The sequence below is a fragment of the Pectinophora gossypiella genome, chromosome 11 (assembly GCF_024362695.1).
Source record: "Pectinophora gossypiella chromosome 11, ilPecGoss1.1, whole genome shotgun sequence".
Lineage (NCBI taxonomy): Eukaryota > Metazoa > Arthropoda > Insecta > Lepidoptera > Gelechiidae > Pectinophora > Pectinophora gossypiella.
In genome coordinates this window covers 6,778,714-6,797,623 of record NC_065414.1, presented here as the reverse complement: position 1 = coordinate 6,797,623, position 18,910 = coordinate 6,778,714, and the positions used below count along the sequence as shown (strand labels likewise).

At 35.5% G+C, this 18,910-nt stretch overlaps 1 protein-coding gene across 4 annotated transcripts in view; it reads left to right on the top strand.

The window, feature by feature from the left end:
- LOC126370988 (hemicentin-2-like) overlaps window positions 1–18,910 on the top strand; it is a 540,644-nt gene that overhangs the window by 477,655 nt on the left and 44,079 nt on the right. For all 4 annotated transcript variants that reach the window (XM_050016173.1, XM_050016174.1, XM_050016177.1 and 1 more), the window contains exon 3: window positions 7,667–7,881. In XM_050016173.1, the coding sequence (XP_049872130.1) occupies window positions 7,667–7,881 (215 nt within the window). The remainder of the gene's footprint in view (window positions 1–7,666; window positions 7,882–18,910) is intronic.

Sequence of the window (18,910 nt, the reverse complement as noted above, 5' to 3'; positions counted from 1 at the left end):
ACCACTAGACCACGGAGGCTGTTAGGTGACAATTATTTTCCTTTTTTTTAAATATTAAGATATTTATTTGACTACCCTTTTTGCACATACAACATTGGATGGTATAAGTAATTAGAGAAACTTCAGGTGTAGTGACGTCAGCGGGGATACGATGAAAATATTCAAATTCCGAATTCTGCAACCGGAGAATGGACCCTTAAGTTATAAAATAATAAAAAAATAAAATAATGTTTATTGTGATACACAGGTTTACATAACACAATTATAAAATAAAGTTTTCCATCACAAAAGGTAACAAGCTCAGCATATGCCGAGATGAAATATCTCGACGCTGGTTTTCAGCCTGCACCTGTGTTGGTGAAGGCCGATAATCTATAGGATACTGATAAAGTACAATAAACGACGACTAAATAATAAAAAGCAACCAAAACACCAATAATAATACCAATACATGCGGAAAGTAAGTACATCATTAAGGGCACTCTGCTGTCTTATTATTAGGTTTGTAACATCAAAACATGGAATAATTATCGTTGTGACAAAATACATACACTAGAATTAAAATAAGGAGAAAAAAATAAAATAAAAAAAAAATCTAATCATACATTTTTAAGGAGACATAGCCATCAGTAAGTAGGTAGGCACATAACCTGGAGGTCGAGGTTTTTAATTATTTACTTTTTGTTTAGACAGAAAGTGCTCCCGCGCACGTTTTTTAAATAAGGGCAGGGCAGAGAAGTTAGCTTTGGGGGGTTAAAATGTCCATATCGAAGCAATTCATATAAGAAAGCAATATTGCAATTTGACATTTGCGTATTTAAAATTAAGTGCGCAGTGCAAACAAATGTCAAATAGCAATATTGCTTTCTTAGATGAATTGCTTCGATTTGACCATTTAAACCCCCTTTATCTTCTAATAAAAACAAAATTTATCGTAAAAACCACATAATATGTGACACAGTTAGCTGCATTTTTAAAACTTATTCGATAGAGTACCTACGGGAGAAATAAATATCCTACAAATCCATGCACACGAAAGTCTCTAAATATTCCCTATGGTAAAAACTTTTTCTTCGAATAGGTGAATATCTACTACTGAATTTTCATTCTGACGTCGGATAAAATATGGGATGGAAATAAAAGAGGATATCAGCCGCGCCACTATTAAAAAAATCACGCACACACACACACACACACACACACACATACACAGAGGTTACCAATAATTTTAAACTTAAATACACAAATGAATCTAATCCTTACTAACCCTTGCTGTAAACAAAAGCATATCGACTTGAAGTGGGTACTTCTCGACATTAGATGAATCCTTCAAATCCTTCCTAGACATTACCTATGAACAAATATAACTATATATAAAAAGAACAAATATACTCACAGTATATTATTCCTTATCTTTACATTAAGTCAATACGAACAATTAGATTTATTTTATTTTATTTATGTACAAAAAACTTTGTAAGAATATGTCAAAGTTTAGTAAATTGTCATGCATTTTCCGACAGGAAAGTCCACTTGTTATCAACTCAGAATCATGATCTGAATCATCCCCCTTAGTATTCGTTACTATGTCACTAACACCCTGTATAGGAATATAAATAATTGTGAGCGTTAGCGCCTTTTTGAAAACTCACATTATGCCACATCATATATTTTCTTCAACAAAACCTCGATTTCTTTCATTTAATTACAACCTGGGTAAAAATTGAGATTACCTTTTTTTACCTGGATTGAAAGTAACTTGTCTATTTTTTGCTAACAAAATCACATTTGAATGTGAAAACTCGCTTGTACGCAGTTTTCCCTATATGGAGCTTCAAAGCACCATTCTAGACTATATGTTAGTAATTAGGTAGGTGCCTGCTTATATGCTTGAGAACACTAGGTCATATAAACTCTAGTGGCCATATGGTGAACTGTATAGTGCAGCAATAACGGTAAAACTACAGTACGAGCAATGAACGCGGCCTGTGCTGCGATCGTAAAAGAAAAATGCTTCCACGTGTTTTTTTTACTCTTTTTGCTATGGCGTCAGTGCCTACTACTGCATAGGTTGATTTTGCTAATGATTCTGATTTAATATCAATTAAAATTTATCGTCACAAAATTAATGAGTTACTTTTGGTTTACAAATTACTTTCAATTCTGTACTTTTGCGACGGAAAATTCCACTTGATATTAACTCAGACTCTTATTATTAGAGAGGAAGGGGAAAACCAAGAAGAGCTTACATGGAATAGATTAAAGAAAAGGTTAACGCCGTGTCTTATAGGGAAGTCAAGGAATTGGCCTTTGATAGACTGGAATGGAAAATGCTACACCGACAAGAGCGTGGCTCTTAAATTGATGACTGATGATGATGATTAACTCAGAATCATGAGCTGAATCACCCCTTCTCAGTATTCGTTACGATGTCACTAACACCCTGTATACGTCCCACTACTAGGCACAGGCGTTCCCTCAACCAACCGGAGGGGGTATGGAGCATACTCCATCACGCTGTACCAGTGGGGGTGCGGGGTTCACCACACATAATTAAGTTACATAATTAACAAGCGACTGTCGTTTTAATCTGGAGAATAATTATTTTCATCAAGACCGTAAAAGTAATATGACACGAGCTTTGAATTTTGAGGAGTCTTTATAATAGTAAGTCGTTATTTTTAAGTCGAGCTTAAAAAGATACATTCATGCACTTTGATAAAGTACCTATTTAGTTTTATAAATTACTTTTATAGAGCTAATATACCTAATTTGGTATAGTCGTCAAAGGATCTATATTAGAATCCATAATTGAAATCTATAATGATAAAATGTATAAATTGAAAAAGTACTTATATCTTTAACACGCTCACTGTGTCTGAACCACATATGAGGCAATAAATTTAAAACTCATACGTGCATGACCCATATGTGGGGCACATTTTTTCTTGCCCTAGTGTATCTATGTACATAAATTGCAATGTGTTTATCGAAAAATAACATTGCACGTGCAATGCAGTTACACAGTGAATGTGTTAATATAAATAATTAAAATCCGCATATAAATTAAAAAGCATAAAATGAATACACCTACCTTTAAAATGACGCTAACCTTGCTATATCAACAGGGTAGGGGTGTCGCGAAGTTTCGTGCCTGCTTTATTACCGCCATTGTTACTTCTAAATACGGATATTCAAATTATGGGTTTTCCTGGTTATGGTTTATAAAATTATGGATTTTCATAATTATGGAAAGCAGTGGTATACAATTTCATATTATACTTTCTACTCATTATGTGAATTGGCGTTATAGCAGGTCAATTTTTAAAGTATGGACTTTAAAAATAGGTTTTTAATTGCTTAGTAATTAATAAATATCACATCATGATCTTTAAAAACTAAAATTAATTATTTTTTATTTTAAATTAAAACATCAAACTTTGTGTGTGTTTTTGATGAGTGTGGAGGAGGCAAGAGAAGTGTGTCAGGATCGAAGCAAATGGAATTCTATAGTATCTGCTTACCCCGGTGGGAAATAGGCGTGAGTTTATGTATGTATGTATGTATGTATCAAACTTTGTTTAATAATTATATTTTTTGCAAAATTAAAAATACGGTACATAATTACTTACTGTTCTAAATTACTGAAACTTCGAAACTTGGCTAAAATTAATGAATTAGGATGAAAATTAATCAAAAAGTAGAAGTTAATTTTAGCCGGTAGTAATTGTACTATATAATTTCCTTGACTGTCATAAAAATAAACTACATAATTACTTTTTCTTTCATTTTCTACGTTACTGAACAGTCAAACCTTAGTCTATTCTATTCTAAGTTTATCAAATAGTCGTTTTTATCATGGTAGACTATACCGAATTTATAAATAAACTAGATGTCGCGTGGTTCGCTCGCAGCAAGCTGCTCGCGTATTTTGTTTTCCCGCCATTTTTTTACCGCGATAGTATTTGACCAAGACTTAAATAGGTCTCGTGAAATCAAAAAAGTTCTAGGTGCTATAGTTTTGGCAGGCCGTAGGGTGTCTCCCTGATGCGGAGCAGTTTTTCAAGATGACGTTCCGATCACACCCCTATACATATTTTTTGACCTTGAGGAATTTTCTAGAAAAACAAAATTATGTATGGCGGCCATCTTGTTTTTCCGCCATTTTGTTTTTTTTTCACCGGCGATAAAATTTGACGAAGATTTAAATAGTTTTTGTGAAAACAAAAAAGGTCCAGATGCGATAGTTTCGCCAGGCCGTAGGGTGCCGCCCTGATGCGGAGCAGCTTTTAAAGATCGAGAAGTATTTCCTACTCCACAAGACGTTACGATTACAACCCTATACACAGTTATTTTCCGCGAGACATTTTCTAGAAAAACATTTTTTGTATGGCGGCCATCTTGTTTTTCCGCCATTTTGATATTTTTTCGCCGTTGATGGAATTTGACCAAGATTTAAATAGATTTTTTGAAAGAAAAATTGGTTTAGGTACGATAGCTATGCCAGGCCATAGGGCGCCGCCCTGATGCGGAGCAGCTTTCCAAGATCGAGAAGTATATCTATACTCAACAAGACGTTCCGATTACATCCCCATACATAATTTTTACCACCGAGACATTTTATGAAAAAACAAAAGTTTGTATGGCGGCCATCTTGTTTTTCCGCCATTTTGTTTTTTTTTCACTCACGATAGAATTTGACCAAGATTTAAATAGGTTTTGTGAAAAAAGTATTGTTCTAGGTGCGATAGTTTTGCCAGGCCGTAGGGTATCTCCCTGATGCGGAGCAGTTATCGAAAACCAAGGAGTGTTTTCAAACTCAACATGACGTTCCGATCACATTCCTATACATCATTTTTACCCCCGAGGCATTTTCGGGAAAAACGAAAATTTTGTATGGCGGCCATCTTGTTTTTCGGCCATTTTGTTTTTTTTTCACGGGCGATAAAATTTGACCAAGATTTAAATAGGTTGTGCGAAAAAAGAATCATTCCAGGTGGATAGTTTCGCCAGGCCGTAGCGTGTCTCCCTGATGCGGAGCAGTTTTTGAAGGTCGGGAAGTATTTCCATACTCAACATGACATTTTGATCACACCCCCAATACATCATGTTTATCCCCGTGGCATTTTCGGGAATAACAAAATTTTGTATGGCGGCCATCTTGAATTTCCGCCATTTTGTTTTTTTTTCAACTGCATTTAAATTTGACCAAGATTATAATAGGCCTGGTGGAAAAAATAATGTTCTAGGTGCGATAGTTTGCCCAGGCCGTAGGGTGTCTCCCTGATGCGGAGCAGGTTTTCAAGATCGAGAAGTACTTTCATACTCAACAATACGTTCCGATTACACCCCCATACACAGCTTTTACCCACGTGACATTTTCCGGAAAAATAAAATTTTGTATGGCGGCCATCTTGTTTTTCCGCCATTTTGATTTTTTTTCAACGACAATACAATTTGACTAAGAATTAAATAGGTTTTGTGAAAAAAGAATCGTTACAGGTGCGATAGTTTCGCCTGACTGTAGGGTGTCTCCCTGATGCGGAGCAGTTTTCCAAGATCTGGAAGTTTTCCCATACTCACCGGGAGGTCCAGATCACACCCCCCATACATCATTTTCACCCCCCGACGCTCCTTCTGGGAGAACAACCCTGTCAGTGAGTCAGTGAGTCAGTGAGTCAGTCAGTACATGGGTTTGTAGCTTTATATAATATAACTAGATTTCGCGTGGTTCGCTCGCAGCAAGCTGCTCGCGTGTCCTGTATTAGTTCGAAGCTTTGTATGGCGGCCATCTTGTTTTTTGCCGGCGATTGAATTTGACCAAGACTCGAATATGTCTCGTGAAATCCAAAAAGTTCTAGGTGCTATAGTTTTGCCAGGCCGTAGGGTGTCTCCCAGATGCGGAGCAGTTTTCCAAGATGACGTTCCGATCATCAATTTTACCTCTGAGACATTTTCTGGAAAAACAAAAATTTGTATGGCGGCCATCTTGTTTTTCGGCCATTTTGTTTTTTTTTTCACCAGGGAAAAATTTGACCAAGAATTAAATAGGTTTCGTGAAAACAAAAAAGGTCCAGATGCGATAGTTTCGCCAGGCCGTAGGGTGTCTCCCTGATGCGGAGCAGTTTTCCAAGATGACGTTCCGATCACACCCCTATACATCATTTTTACACCCGAGACATTTTCTGGAAAAACAAAAATTTATATGGCGGCCATCTTGTTTTTCGGCCATTTTGTTTTTTTTTTTCACCGGCGATAAAATTTGACCAAGATTTAAATAGGTTTCGTGAAATCAAAAATGTTCCAGGTGCGATAGTTTTGCCAGGCCGTAGGGTGTCTCCCTGATGCGGAGCAGTTTTTCAAGATCGAGCTGTATTGAAATACTCAACATGACGATCCGATCACATCCCTATACATCATTTTTACCCCCGAGGCATTTTCAGAAAAAACGAAAAATTTGTATGGCGGCCATCTTGATTTTCCGCCATTTTGGTTTTTTTTCACCGGCGATTGGATTTGACCAAGATTTAAATACGTTGTGCGAAAAAATCATTGTTCCAGGTGCGATAGGTTAGCCAGGCCGTAGGGTGTCTCCCTGATGCGGAGCAGTTTGCGAAGATCGAGCAGTTTTTCCATAGTCAACGGGATGTTCCGATTACAACCCCATACACAGTTTTTACCAACGAGGCATTTTTTCAAAAAACGAAATTTTGTATGGCGGCCATCTTGTTTTTCGGCCATTTTGTTTTTTTTTCACCCACAATAGAATTTGACCAAGATTTAAATAGGTTGTGCGAAAAAAAAATTGATCTAGGTATAATAAATGCGCCAGACTGTAGGGTGTCTGCCTGATGCGGAGCAGTTTTCCAAGATCTGGAAGTTTTCCCATACTCACCGGAAGATCTTGATCACACCCCCCATACATCAGTTTTACCCCCCGACGCTCCTTCTGGGAGAACAACCCTGTCAGTGAGTCAGTGAGTCAGTCAGTCAGTCAGTGGGTTTGTAGCTATATATAATATAATAATATAATATAATAATAATAATTATAGTATACTTAATTACCACCCACAACTTTTAGTGCTAATAAATTTTCTTTCCATCGATATTTATAAATATCCAATACACTCGGCGAAGAAACCGTTTCATACTTTAAAATTCTTTAAAGTTTTGAAATTAAAATTAAAAAAAAAAAATGAAAATGCTTCTAGTAGATGCTCATAACTATTATGCTTTCGAAACTAATAGCAACCTAGGTCCAAGTTTTGTAAACGTAAAATAAGACTTTAAAGAAAACGTTCTTGATCGTAGTAACAACTTTCAAGATATGATTTCCATTCAACCAGCGAAGGTGGCTGTAGTCTTTGATGAGAGTGGGATAAGCGAAAGTGGTGCATCAGGATTGTAGTAAGTAGAACTCAGTGGTCTTTGCCTGCCCCAGCGGGAAATAGGCGTGATCTTGTGTATGTATGTATGCAATTTACATTCAAAGCATCCAACACACATTCAAAGCTAAAGAAATGACGGGTCATGCTAATGATGACATATTAATATTAACAACTTACAATTATTAAGGCATTTCAGTAAAGAGCCTGATTCAGTTAATAAGTAGATATTTAAAAATATTTCGTCTTCCTTTCTTAGTGATTCTTCTCTCTTTTCACAGGTATATCGGTAAGCGGCGGTGGCGACAGCATTACGAGCGACTTCTTCGGCTTCACCACCAGTACTGCCAACAGTACAGCGGTTGATGGCACCACCGAGTCACCGGAGAACCAAGGACAGCCATACTTCGACAACAATACAAAGCGGGAATACACTGCTGCGGTTGGCCAGCCTGCTTACCTCCATTGTCGAGTGAAGAATCTGTCGGATCGCGCGGTGAGTGTTTTAAAATATACTTTTGCTGTGACCTTTAGGGCCCATAATGATGGCCTGTAAAGTTATTAAGTATTGAGTAAAATATCAATCTCCTTGACGGTTTATCCAGTATTCGCGAAATCCGCTAACCTACTAAAGACAAAACTGATCAATTTTAAAAAGGCGCCGGCCACGTTATGATTTTCAAACCCGAGGGAAATCTAGCCCAAATACAGGTTAGGACACATACATCTGAAAACACATTTGATTCGTGGGTAAAGTAAGTGACAAGTGAGAAAGTCATTAGGTAATGACTTTTAATAGACAGGTACAGGTATAGACAGGTAGGTAGTAGTATAGGTACTATTGAGCCGCCAAAGGCCACTGACATGGCTCGTGTAACGACTACTTACTTGCATCAGTAAGGTGTCTATTAAAGGCAACATACGTAGGAAAAAATATTTATGACATGCTCAATAAGATTAACAGCATCATACCAGTTTTTCCTGGCTACTGTAAGCATACGATGCAATCACGCAACGGTTGATATTTAGAAAGAAGATAAATGTGTTCGGTCTTGATTGGCTTAATTGAAAGTCCAAGGCAACCACAAGAGCGGTTGCAGTGAACCGGGTTGTCCCAACTCAACATATGAAGGATACCATTACCCATATCATACCGGTTAATCTAGAGTGTGGTGTCTGTTTTAAGCCTAGTCATTTAAAACCAGGCCTCTTGCAGTGTTCACGCAGTTTTAACATTGTATGGTCACGAGTACTAATATGACACTTTAAAACCATGTCACATTAACTTTTTTGACAAATTAAACCGTAAGCAAACATGATAGTGCGACATGGTTCTAAAGTGGGTACATGATATTGCTCATGATTGTAGTACAGTCATGAGCAACCAGCCAGCTGACCCCACCATCACGTGAGAATAATGCAACGGAAAGAGAGAGAGAGAGAGAGAGTACCGATTTGTCACTTACAGCCAACCTTGCCTTTAATAGATTGGTGGTGACGTGATATACGATCCTGATTATTACTCTAGACATAGAGACGAACACGTCGCGATAGCAAACACTTCAGCTTTCCGCTGTCGACCCCGCCAGCAATAAACGTTTTAGGCCTTCAGTGTGTTTCGTTCCCTGTTGGCAACCCGAACATTAAATTAATATTTTTATTGCAATGACAACATTCGTCGCGGTCACTTCTGTTTTTCTTATGCTCCACAGAAATACTGTTTTGTAAACGTAAAACGATTTGAAATTAAAATTCAGTGCTTTTTATGGCATCCTGGACGTTTTAATACTATCTATAATATCTGGACGATAACTAACTAATCCTCTACAGACATTAGGAATATCACACCAAATCCTAACATCCGCGTAGTGTCATGGGTTTGAATCCCTGTTTGGGCTCTAAATCACTGAATTCGACTTTATGAGTTTGAAGATTCATAGATAACTGATATTGATAGCACGTGATTTCCCGATTTTGTGGTCGGCTTACCCCCGCATGAGACTCGTATTAATCTATTTATACAACTCTGCCAACCCCTTTGCGGATACAGGCGTGATGCTATGTAATGTTACGTTTAGTTACGCTGACAACATTTACAAGATGGCGTAGACATTGCCATTGATGAGACATTTACTTTTATGACGTCATAATCATAGCATTTATCGCCTACACAGTATATTTAATAATGTGTACCTACGTAAATACCTTTTATTTGACGTGACTTATTGTAGATTTGCCGCAGATGGCATTAACTACTTGTCCGGACAAATAGAGAGCGCTGAAGGCTCTCACCCAGTACAACGTTTAAGACAACAGGGCTGAGAGGTTGGGCGCAAGCCTCGGCTCAGAGCGTCGTCTGTGAGGAAAAATATTTGAAAGCATTAATCGACCCTAGTAGGTCGATAGCGATAAGCGCTGATTGAGGGAAATCGTCGACCACGCCGGCGTAAATACCGGTAACATGCCATAGCTTAGCAGAAAGTGATCTATTAATCCACTTATGAAAGTGTATTTACACCTAAATACTCGTTGTTACATAATCTGATAGATAATCGTTTGGATTTCTGTACTTCATAGACAAATAGATTTAAATTAATAATGAGGCTATTTATTAATGGTCAAATAAAGTTTATCAATGACAGTTGAAATACACTTTAAAATCAAACAATTTAAAACTAATGTATTCAAATCACGAAAAATCTTGTTATAACTCACGATCTACCCAATAAACCAACATAATATATTACAATAAAAATACCATTTTCTGCTATCTAAATCGACAAATCGTTGTAAGAACATTCTCTAATCTGCAGATTGTACTTTCATAACAGAGTTTTAAGCTTGTTAAACGAATTTTATAACTCCTTGTCATGCTTCTTCGTCGAAAAATTTGTCAAGTGTAAGGTGAACGGTTAAGGTTCCGTAGGGATTTACCTGTGAATTTAAATAACGGTGATTCATTCGACCGTGGAGTATTTTAGTTTTATTTATACTTATATTTGTTTCAACCTTACAAATAAATTTATAACAGGACTAAGTATAAATTTGAGTCATATATAGTTGTGTTGTTGTATATTTTGTGAGGGATTAAATTATATTTAGTAAGCTTGAATTTTCAAGCTCACTAATATAATTTCCTGTTGTAAATTTATTTGTAAGGTTGAAACAAATAATAGTATAAATAAAACTAAAATACTCCCCTGTCGAATGAATGAAATGAAGGAATGAATGAATGAATGAAATACTATATATATAAATGAGTTGACTTGCAATTAAACGTTTGATACAAAGTCCTTTTAGATGGCGATATATTAAACCGTAGTGGTGACGCATTGAAAATAAATGGTTGAAAAATACCCTAGTATTAAACGTTCTCTTTGAAATTACTCGTCAACAGCTATAAATAAAATAGGCGCAATATCTCTAAAATATATTATTATTTTCTGTATTGTTAGTATGACGTTATTCTTGCCCCTGAAACGCAATTTGCCGTCGCTGTTTACCCGAGCCTTTAATTATGAAGCTTCTATAACAAATTGCCTGTTATCAAAATAGGTTACTTGATACTTTAATGTAAAAATATTTAGTGACAATAACAAGTGGCGCCTGATGAAGCTTGGAATTAAAATATTCTTAAAAAAATATTAGTTGTCACGACGGTTACCTACATAAATACATATCGCCTTATATAAATTAATATCGTAAAAATATGTTTTATGACTAAAATATTTTCATCCCATCAAAAACATACATGTAAAATGAGAGCCAAGTTCATTATTATGATATAATGTCTCGGTTGTTGACTTCAACGACAAAAGAAGTGAGATCTAAATGGGTGCCAAGTTCAATTGTTAGTCCTGAAATGTATTTATATCAACATAAAATATAATTTCTTCTTATAACTTAAGATAATAAATTGTAGCCTAAGGTCCGACTTGGCTAGTTTTTATATATGAATTATTGGTTAATACTTTTATTCCTGGAAATAAAACAATGGGTAAGCAGATAATAATTATGATAAGATAGTATCACGTGAGCTTGTAGTAAAATTTTAACTTAGAAAAATAAAAGTTACATTTTGTATGTCTATTATTACATACATACATACATACATAAACTCACGCCCGTAATCCCTAATGGGGTGGGCAGAGCCACAAGTAATCAAAGACAACTTGCAGCCACTGTTGATACGAAGTCCTAAGCTATTATTTATTGTTGATGATAAAGAAGCCATACGGAACCCTAAAAATGAGTAGCCCAAATAACAGTAGGTTGCGGTTGAAAAAAAATTAACTTACAATGACGTTGTAGTAACTTTGGTAATTACTTTATCGAAAAGGACGTGTCCGAAGCATTTTCGTGTAAAGGAACAAACTTCCTAAGACGTAAGCTGATAACAAAAGCCATTCATTTTGGTGACTAACGATCGTCTTATGTAAACTAGGTCAGACACTTTATAACGTAGGTATAGTAATTCCTTTTTAGTGCAATTACGTGTTATTACACAACATTCCTTTGTTATACAGGGTGTTAGTGACATCGTAACGAATACTAAAGGGGATGATTCAGCTCATTTTCCGTCCACAATTGACGTCAACTCAGAATCAAGGTCTGAATCATCCCTCAAAGTTTTCATTACGATGTCACTAACACCCTGTATTATGCACGCTTTATCCATTACTGTGCTTTATAAAGGTTACATTTTTTCATTCAACTATTAATTCAGAATATTTTGCTACGATCCTGACATACTTCTCTTGCTTCCTCCACATTCATCAATCGTTTCATACCCGCACGCTGGTTCAGAGTAGGCTGCCTCAAGACCTAGAAAGACGTATCTTGACCAAATTGGAGATGTCCTTAGAAAAGGTTCAGCACGATCTATTCTGAACCGGCATGAAATGATTGATGAATTCGGAGGAAGCAAGAAAAGTATGTCAGAATCGAAGCAAATGGAATTCCATGGTTTCTGCTTACGCCGGTGGGAAATAGGCGTGAGTTTATGTATATATGTCTGTTAATCGATATCCTCGAATCGTTAAACCTTAGTTATTAATAACCTAACCTAATATGAATGTTGAACGAACATATTTGCAAAATTTATCTCCTCTCAAGAACGGGAACCGAGAGGCAGAATTGAGGGAGTCTTATTCGAAACTCAGGTGCCTAAGTAGTCAGTGTCAGCTAACATCCAGTACCTATATCGACGTGCAGACTCTGTTACAAGCCTTATACAGGGCACTCAACTGCCCGCCTAGTCTACAGAGTATTATATCGCTTCACTGCGGAAGCTCGATCCCCCATATGTACTCATACGTACCCATATGTTTGAGTTCTCCAACAGTTAGGCCTTTAAGCGGAGCAAGCTTGTTTGACCGGTAGAGCACCATAACAGCACACAGCCTGTATTTCCGAAGGTGTAGGCAGATGCAGATGAGGATAGTACATACAACTATTCCTCGCCAGCTAAGCTGTCTAAGTAGTATATACTTAACAGCTATTTTATATAACCGGGAACAAATCCTGGAAGACACGTGTATCAATTCCATGAACCGAACCTGAATTCAAAGTCATAAAATCGGATTCAGTGGTTTAGAACCGGTAGATAATAATGTTTTTTTTAATAATGTTTTTTTTTTATTGCCAGGTTGGGGTTTTACGGTCCGTCATCATCTCCCTAGGGTTATCACGTTTTTTACGGGGTCCGCTTACCTGACCTAAACATTTGACAGGTCCGATTTTTTACAAAAGCGACTACCTGTCTTACCTTCGAATCCGCGAAAGGAAAACCAGCCTAATACAGGTTAGATACTATACTGCTCAGCACGTGATAATCATTTATGATTAAAATATGAATTCGAAAATAAATTCGAAACACTTTGGTTTCGGTCCGTGCTAGGATTCGAGTCCAGGACCTCACAGTAAGAGTCACGCGTTATTCTGACTGATCGATGAAGGCGGAGATGTTTATTAGGTAATTGTTTAAATAAATTAGTTTCTTAAAATGTTTTACCTTTGACGCAAAGAGAAATACAAATACAGGGTGTTAGAGACACCGTAACGAATACTGAGGGGGATAATTCAGACCTTGATTCTGAGTTGATATCAAGTGGAATATCCTATCAGAATTTTTTTGTGTTTTTTTTTAATTATTTTCAGGTCCATACTTTGGCAACGGAAAATTCTACTTGATATCAACTCAGATTCATGGTCTGAATCTTCCCTCATAGTTTTTACGATATCACTATCACCTTGTATATTCCCTCAAAATTCAAATACGAAAGTAAAAGAAACGTTTGGAAACGGAAAAATTACGTTATTCATAATATAAACTGTATACCAAGAAGACGTATACTTCGGTTAACCGTTAACAAACACTTTTGCGTTCAAAGACGTCTTTGACGAGCTTCTTTTTTCATTTATTTAATAATTTATTGTACAAAAGATAACACAGAAACACAATATAATAAAAAGAATAGAGGCAAAAGGCACAACTTATTTGTAAAAGAAATTTCTTCCAGTAGGCCTGTGAGAGTGATAGATACATATTAATAACTCATTAAAAATATACATACTTAAACATGAAAATAAATGTAAGTATATAGAATGTTATATATTTACATATTTCAACAAAACATGATAAATTTTACTATATACCTATTTACTAAGATAGAGAGAGATCATATTCCTTAATTTATCTTTTACAAAAACTAGCTGTCGTATACGTAGAGTCAAATATTGCATTGCATGTCTTTTAAAGTAATTACTAATACTAGTTTTGATTTCAAGAAAAAGTTTTCGATTCGTTTACTCATCATCACAATATTATGAATTTACACCATTGCGCACAAAACAGAACCTTAACTTATAATAATGTGTAATATCCTATTGATGCCCTAACACAGTTAGTGGTCGCGATCGAGTTATTCTGACATTAACTTTGACTAAAGCGTGGTTAAACCTTTTAGTGATAAACCGCTTGCTACGCCAAAGCAGCGTTACGAATAAAGTAATTTGTGCTACGCATGCTACGCTTGAAGTTTAGAGCTAGGGTAATATTTCTTGTCAAGAGGTAATTATGACTTGACATCTTATTTTGAACGCTGTTTCGCTAAGAAACTAATAAAGCGACGTTACAAACTTAGAGAAATAATGGTTAATAACGTATATCGTTGTGTATTTTCAACATAATATTATCTTGCAGAAAAATCCCGTACAAAAGTGGATAATATAAAACGTCTAACACGACACAAAATAGATTAATAGATCTTTATACGAGTAATATCGTTTTATGTTAAAAGAAAATATTACCTTTGGATATAACATTGTAATTTTTAAATATACCTAAAATAAAATATATTTAAAAGGGCAATTTAATTAAATTATTATGTAACTAAATTACCAATTTGTTAATAAATTAAAAAATATTTTATTTTCATATTTGTTTTGTTAAAAATAATTAAATTTATTATCTTCATTATTATTACAAAATGTTGAATAATAATATAATATAATATACACTATGTAAAATAAAAAATAACTTTATATAATTCTAATAACTTATTATAATTCTAAAAACTTACTTCCATAACGAGTAACCCTAGCTTAAACTGTCCTTTATTCGTTTATTAAACAGTACACCTTTTCACCTTTAAACATTTCAGACACACAGTAGTATTCAAAAGCTTTCGCCTCGCAAACCGAGCGGCGGATTTACAATTAAACCACTTTGCACGATTGAAATATCTGACCCGCGGCTTTGCCAAGCCGAACGCTCCGGCAATCCGCTTCAAATGGCTTGAATACACAATGATATGCAACTCAGTGAACGGTTTAACTCAAATACCTTTAGTAAGTCTACACACGCAAATATAGTTTTACTCTTATACAGATACTAATGAAGGTAAGTTAGTAATGCGCCACAATGGTGTATTAATTAGATCCATATCTAATGTATATTATGTTAAGGCCATCCCTAACATATCTACATTCTGGTGCTGATTCCAGTACACACCGTCTATTTTTTTTTAAATTATTTAGATGGAGAAACCGAAACCATCTAATTCTATTTTAAGTTATATCTGTCATTTTGTTATCCGTGGAATAGGAAAGGGATGGGTAATCGACAGGCAAAAAGTTTATGGAACACACGTCAATTTTAGGCAGAAATTTCAACAACATTTTCAAAATTTTATATTGGCCAGAAACCAGACAGAATTAAGTAGACAGCACACCTCTAAGGGTTTACACATCAGCAAAATGCCTATTTTATTCGCCCGGGGTATTCATTCATTCATTCCTTTTAAAATAAACAGTAGTCAATAACCTACATAACTTAAAATTAAATTAAATTAGGAGGTGTCTACAGGATCCGGGGCCTCTGTTTCTTATTAGTGGCGCAATCAATGGATGCAGCGTGTTTATAGGTACCTACCTATCTATATACACGCTGCATCCATTGAGTGATTGATTGGCGTGTATATAGATAGGTAGGTACCTATAAACACGCTTGTTAAGTAACAATATACATTTTGTTGGTGACGCGACTGTGGTTACGCTCCCATGGTTTTCTAGTGGGATAAGGCCCTTATCCTAATTCCTTATTAATATCAGGACCCTAATTCTTAATAATAAATAATCGCGGGAGTACGGACATTTTTGCGTTATACTTGTGAAGCGAATATTGCAGACCGTAGCTCTCCGGTTAGCAATTTAAGGAAGACGTTTTTTTGCCATCAACCGAGTTGATTGGTTGGAAGCAACCAGTTAGTAGTGGGTTCATTTTTCTATATTCCGGCCGAGGGTTCAAGCTTGGGTCCTTCTACAAGATTTACCGAACTTAAGTACGGATTTATGATGGCCTAAGGTTTTTTGGTAAAGGAAAATATCGCAGAGAATTCAGGGGACGTTCGAAAGGACAGCTAAATTAATACGGTCTATCACACGACGTACTTAAAATGCTTTCCGCTTTCGTAAACGCTATAGAATAATTATAATGATAATTTATGGAAATGACACAGATAAATTGCTTTACATTTTGGTAGCTAAATTGTACATAATAATACTTATTTTCTATTCAATGGTGTCAATAAAACCAAAAATCTATGACCGGGAAAGTTATACCTTACAGAATAACATAATGAAACATAGCATCGCCTGGATCCCCGAGAGGCAGAGATGTAGCTATATACATCAACTTTTCGTCGGCTATGTTTCAAGCCCATGTAATTAACCGGGCACAAATCCTGGAAACTACGTGATATCAACTATGTTCCAAACATGAATTTGAATTCATAAAGTTGATTACAGTGGTCAAGGGCTCAAGCAGGGGTTCAAACTCATGACACTACGATGCAAGTCACTCGTTCTACGAATATGGTTAACAGGTTTTTTTATAACAGAATACCTACTCGAATAGAAATATTACAGAGGTTATTTACTTCGTATTATTATAAGTACTCAAGTAGTATGAAGTCTGTGTCCGTATAATAAAGTAGCTTTCTAAAGACACATTTTACTTATAAACATTTTCAAATATTTTACACAAATACACTACCATGTTACGGTCTGTTGAATAATGTATTAGGTCTTTCAATAATAGCTGGACTCGTCAAAGAGGACTTACGTTCTATTGATGTCTTTGATAAATTGGAATAGTTAAATAATCTTATTATACAGGATGTTAGTTACATCGTAACGAATACTGAAGGGAATAATTATTCAATGATTCTGAGTTAACATCAAGTGGATTATTCCGTCGCAAAATTTATGTTCTTTTTTTGTTTTTTACATTTTTTTCAATTCTATACTTTTGCGATGGAAAATTCTACTTGATATTAACTTAGAATAATGAGTTGAATCATTCTCCTCAGTTTTCGTTACGATGTCACTTACATCCCGTATAAGTACGTACAGGTAGCCATACAAATACCTTTAATTAGTGACACCGTAACAAATGCTGAAGGGGATTCGGACTATGATTCTGAGTTAATATCAAGTTCAATTTCCTGTAAGAAAATTCATGAAGTTGTTTGTGTTTTAAAATTATTTTCCGTTCCATACTTTTGCGACGGAAACTTCATATTTTTGATATCAACTCAGAATCATGGTGAGAATCATCCCTCAAAGTCTTCGTTACGATGTCACTATCAGCCTGTATATTACTTCACTTTGAAGATTGGACTTAATACCTTGAAAGTAATTGGTTCTTTAAACATTATACTATATGCTCTACAACTGTTTTATTGTTTGATACATTCAAAAGAATGAAAAATCAATGTGAAATAAAGACTTATTTTATTTAATGGAACACTTACAGCTTTGTACATTTACAACATTAGTTAAAGACAAAATTAAACTTAGTAGAGACAGTAGTAATGTGTAGTAAGTGAATACAAAATTCATCATAAAAAGCAACAATTATATTTACTTAAAATTCTAAGCAAATATTTATTATAACTCACGAGCGTATTCTGACAAATATGAATAATAATTTATTGCTTTATTTTAACGACCTTATAGGAGACATTTATCAGAATCATGGGCAGATATTTACGTTTCATAGTTTACGATAATTGAATGAGACAAACTCATCGCTATGTCGAACGATGAAAATACGGAAAAAAGATCGATAAACCCATGGACAGGATACGGAGCCCATTGCGTAATGATTAACACGCCCCGGCTTGACAAGAGCTGCAGGTTCAAGTCCCGTTTGTGTCCGACTTTTTTGTTTTTTTTTTGTTTTTTTTTTTCTTCTTTTTTTCTTTCTTTTCTATTTTTTTTTAATCAATTCGTTTCGATGTTCACTTTCGCTTTTTCCTTTCTCATGAACTCTTTGTACATGCTCACCGCTTTAGAGTATTTATTATTTTTAGTCGTATTTACTAATAACCTTCAAATGAAAAAGGATTCTCAGTCATCCATGAGCACTTCATTCATCTAATCGACCTCTATCAGCCTAAAACCAAATCACAATTGCTTCACTGGTACATTTTACATCAGAAGGTAGATGTGAAATATTCCCTACCATACAACCTCCCATAAACAAAAGAATACATGAATATTTTTATCCGTGAACATACATAATACATGCGTATGTACATAACTTCACTGCACAGATGTGAGAGTCGTAAAAATAGGATTTAAGGTCACTCTTTTTGTTTTCTCGTGTCATCATCATCAACCCATTAACGTCCCCACTGCTGGGGCACGGGCCTTCCCTATGGATGTATAGGGAGATCGGGCCTTAAACCATCACGCGGGCCCAGTGCGGATTGATGGTTATTAACGACTGCTAATGCAGCCGGGACCAACGGCTTAACGTGCCTTCCGGAGCACGGAGGTGTTTTCTCGTGTAAATGTCTAATTTTGCGACAAGAATAAATATTCATTATTTTTATTATCAAAGGATTTCATGTATTTCAAAAAGGGACACGACATGTGATGGAATAATGTGGGTAGGTATTATCTGTACTTGATCTTCGGTTTTCCTTTTAATAGAATTATTTGTAATAAACAGGATA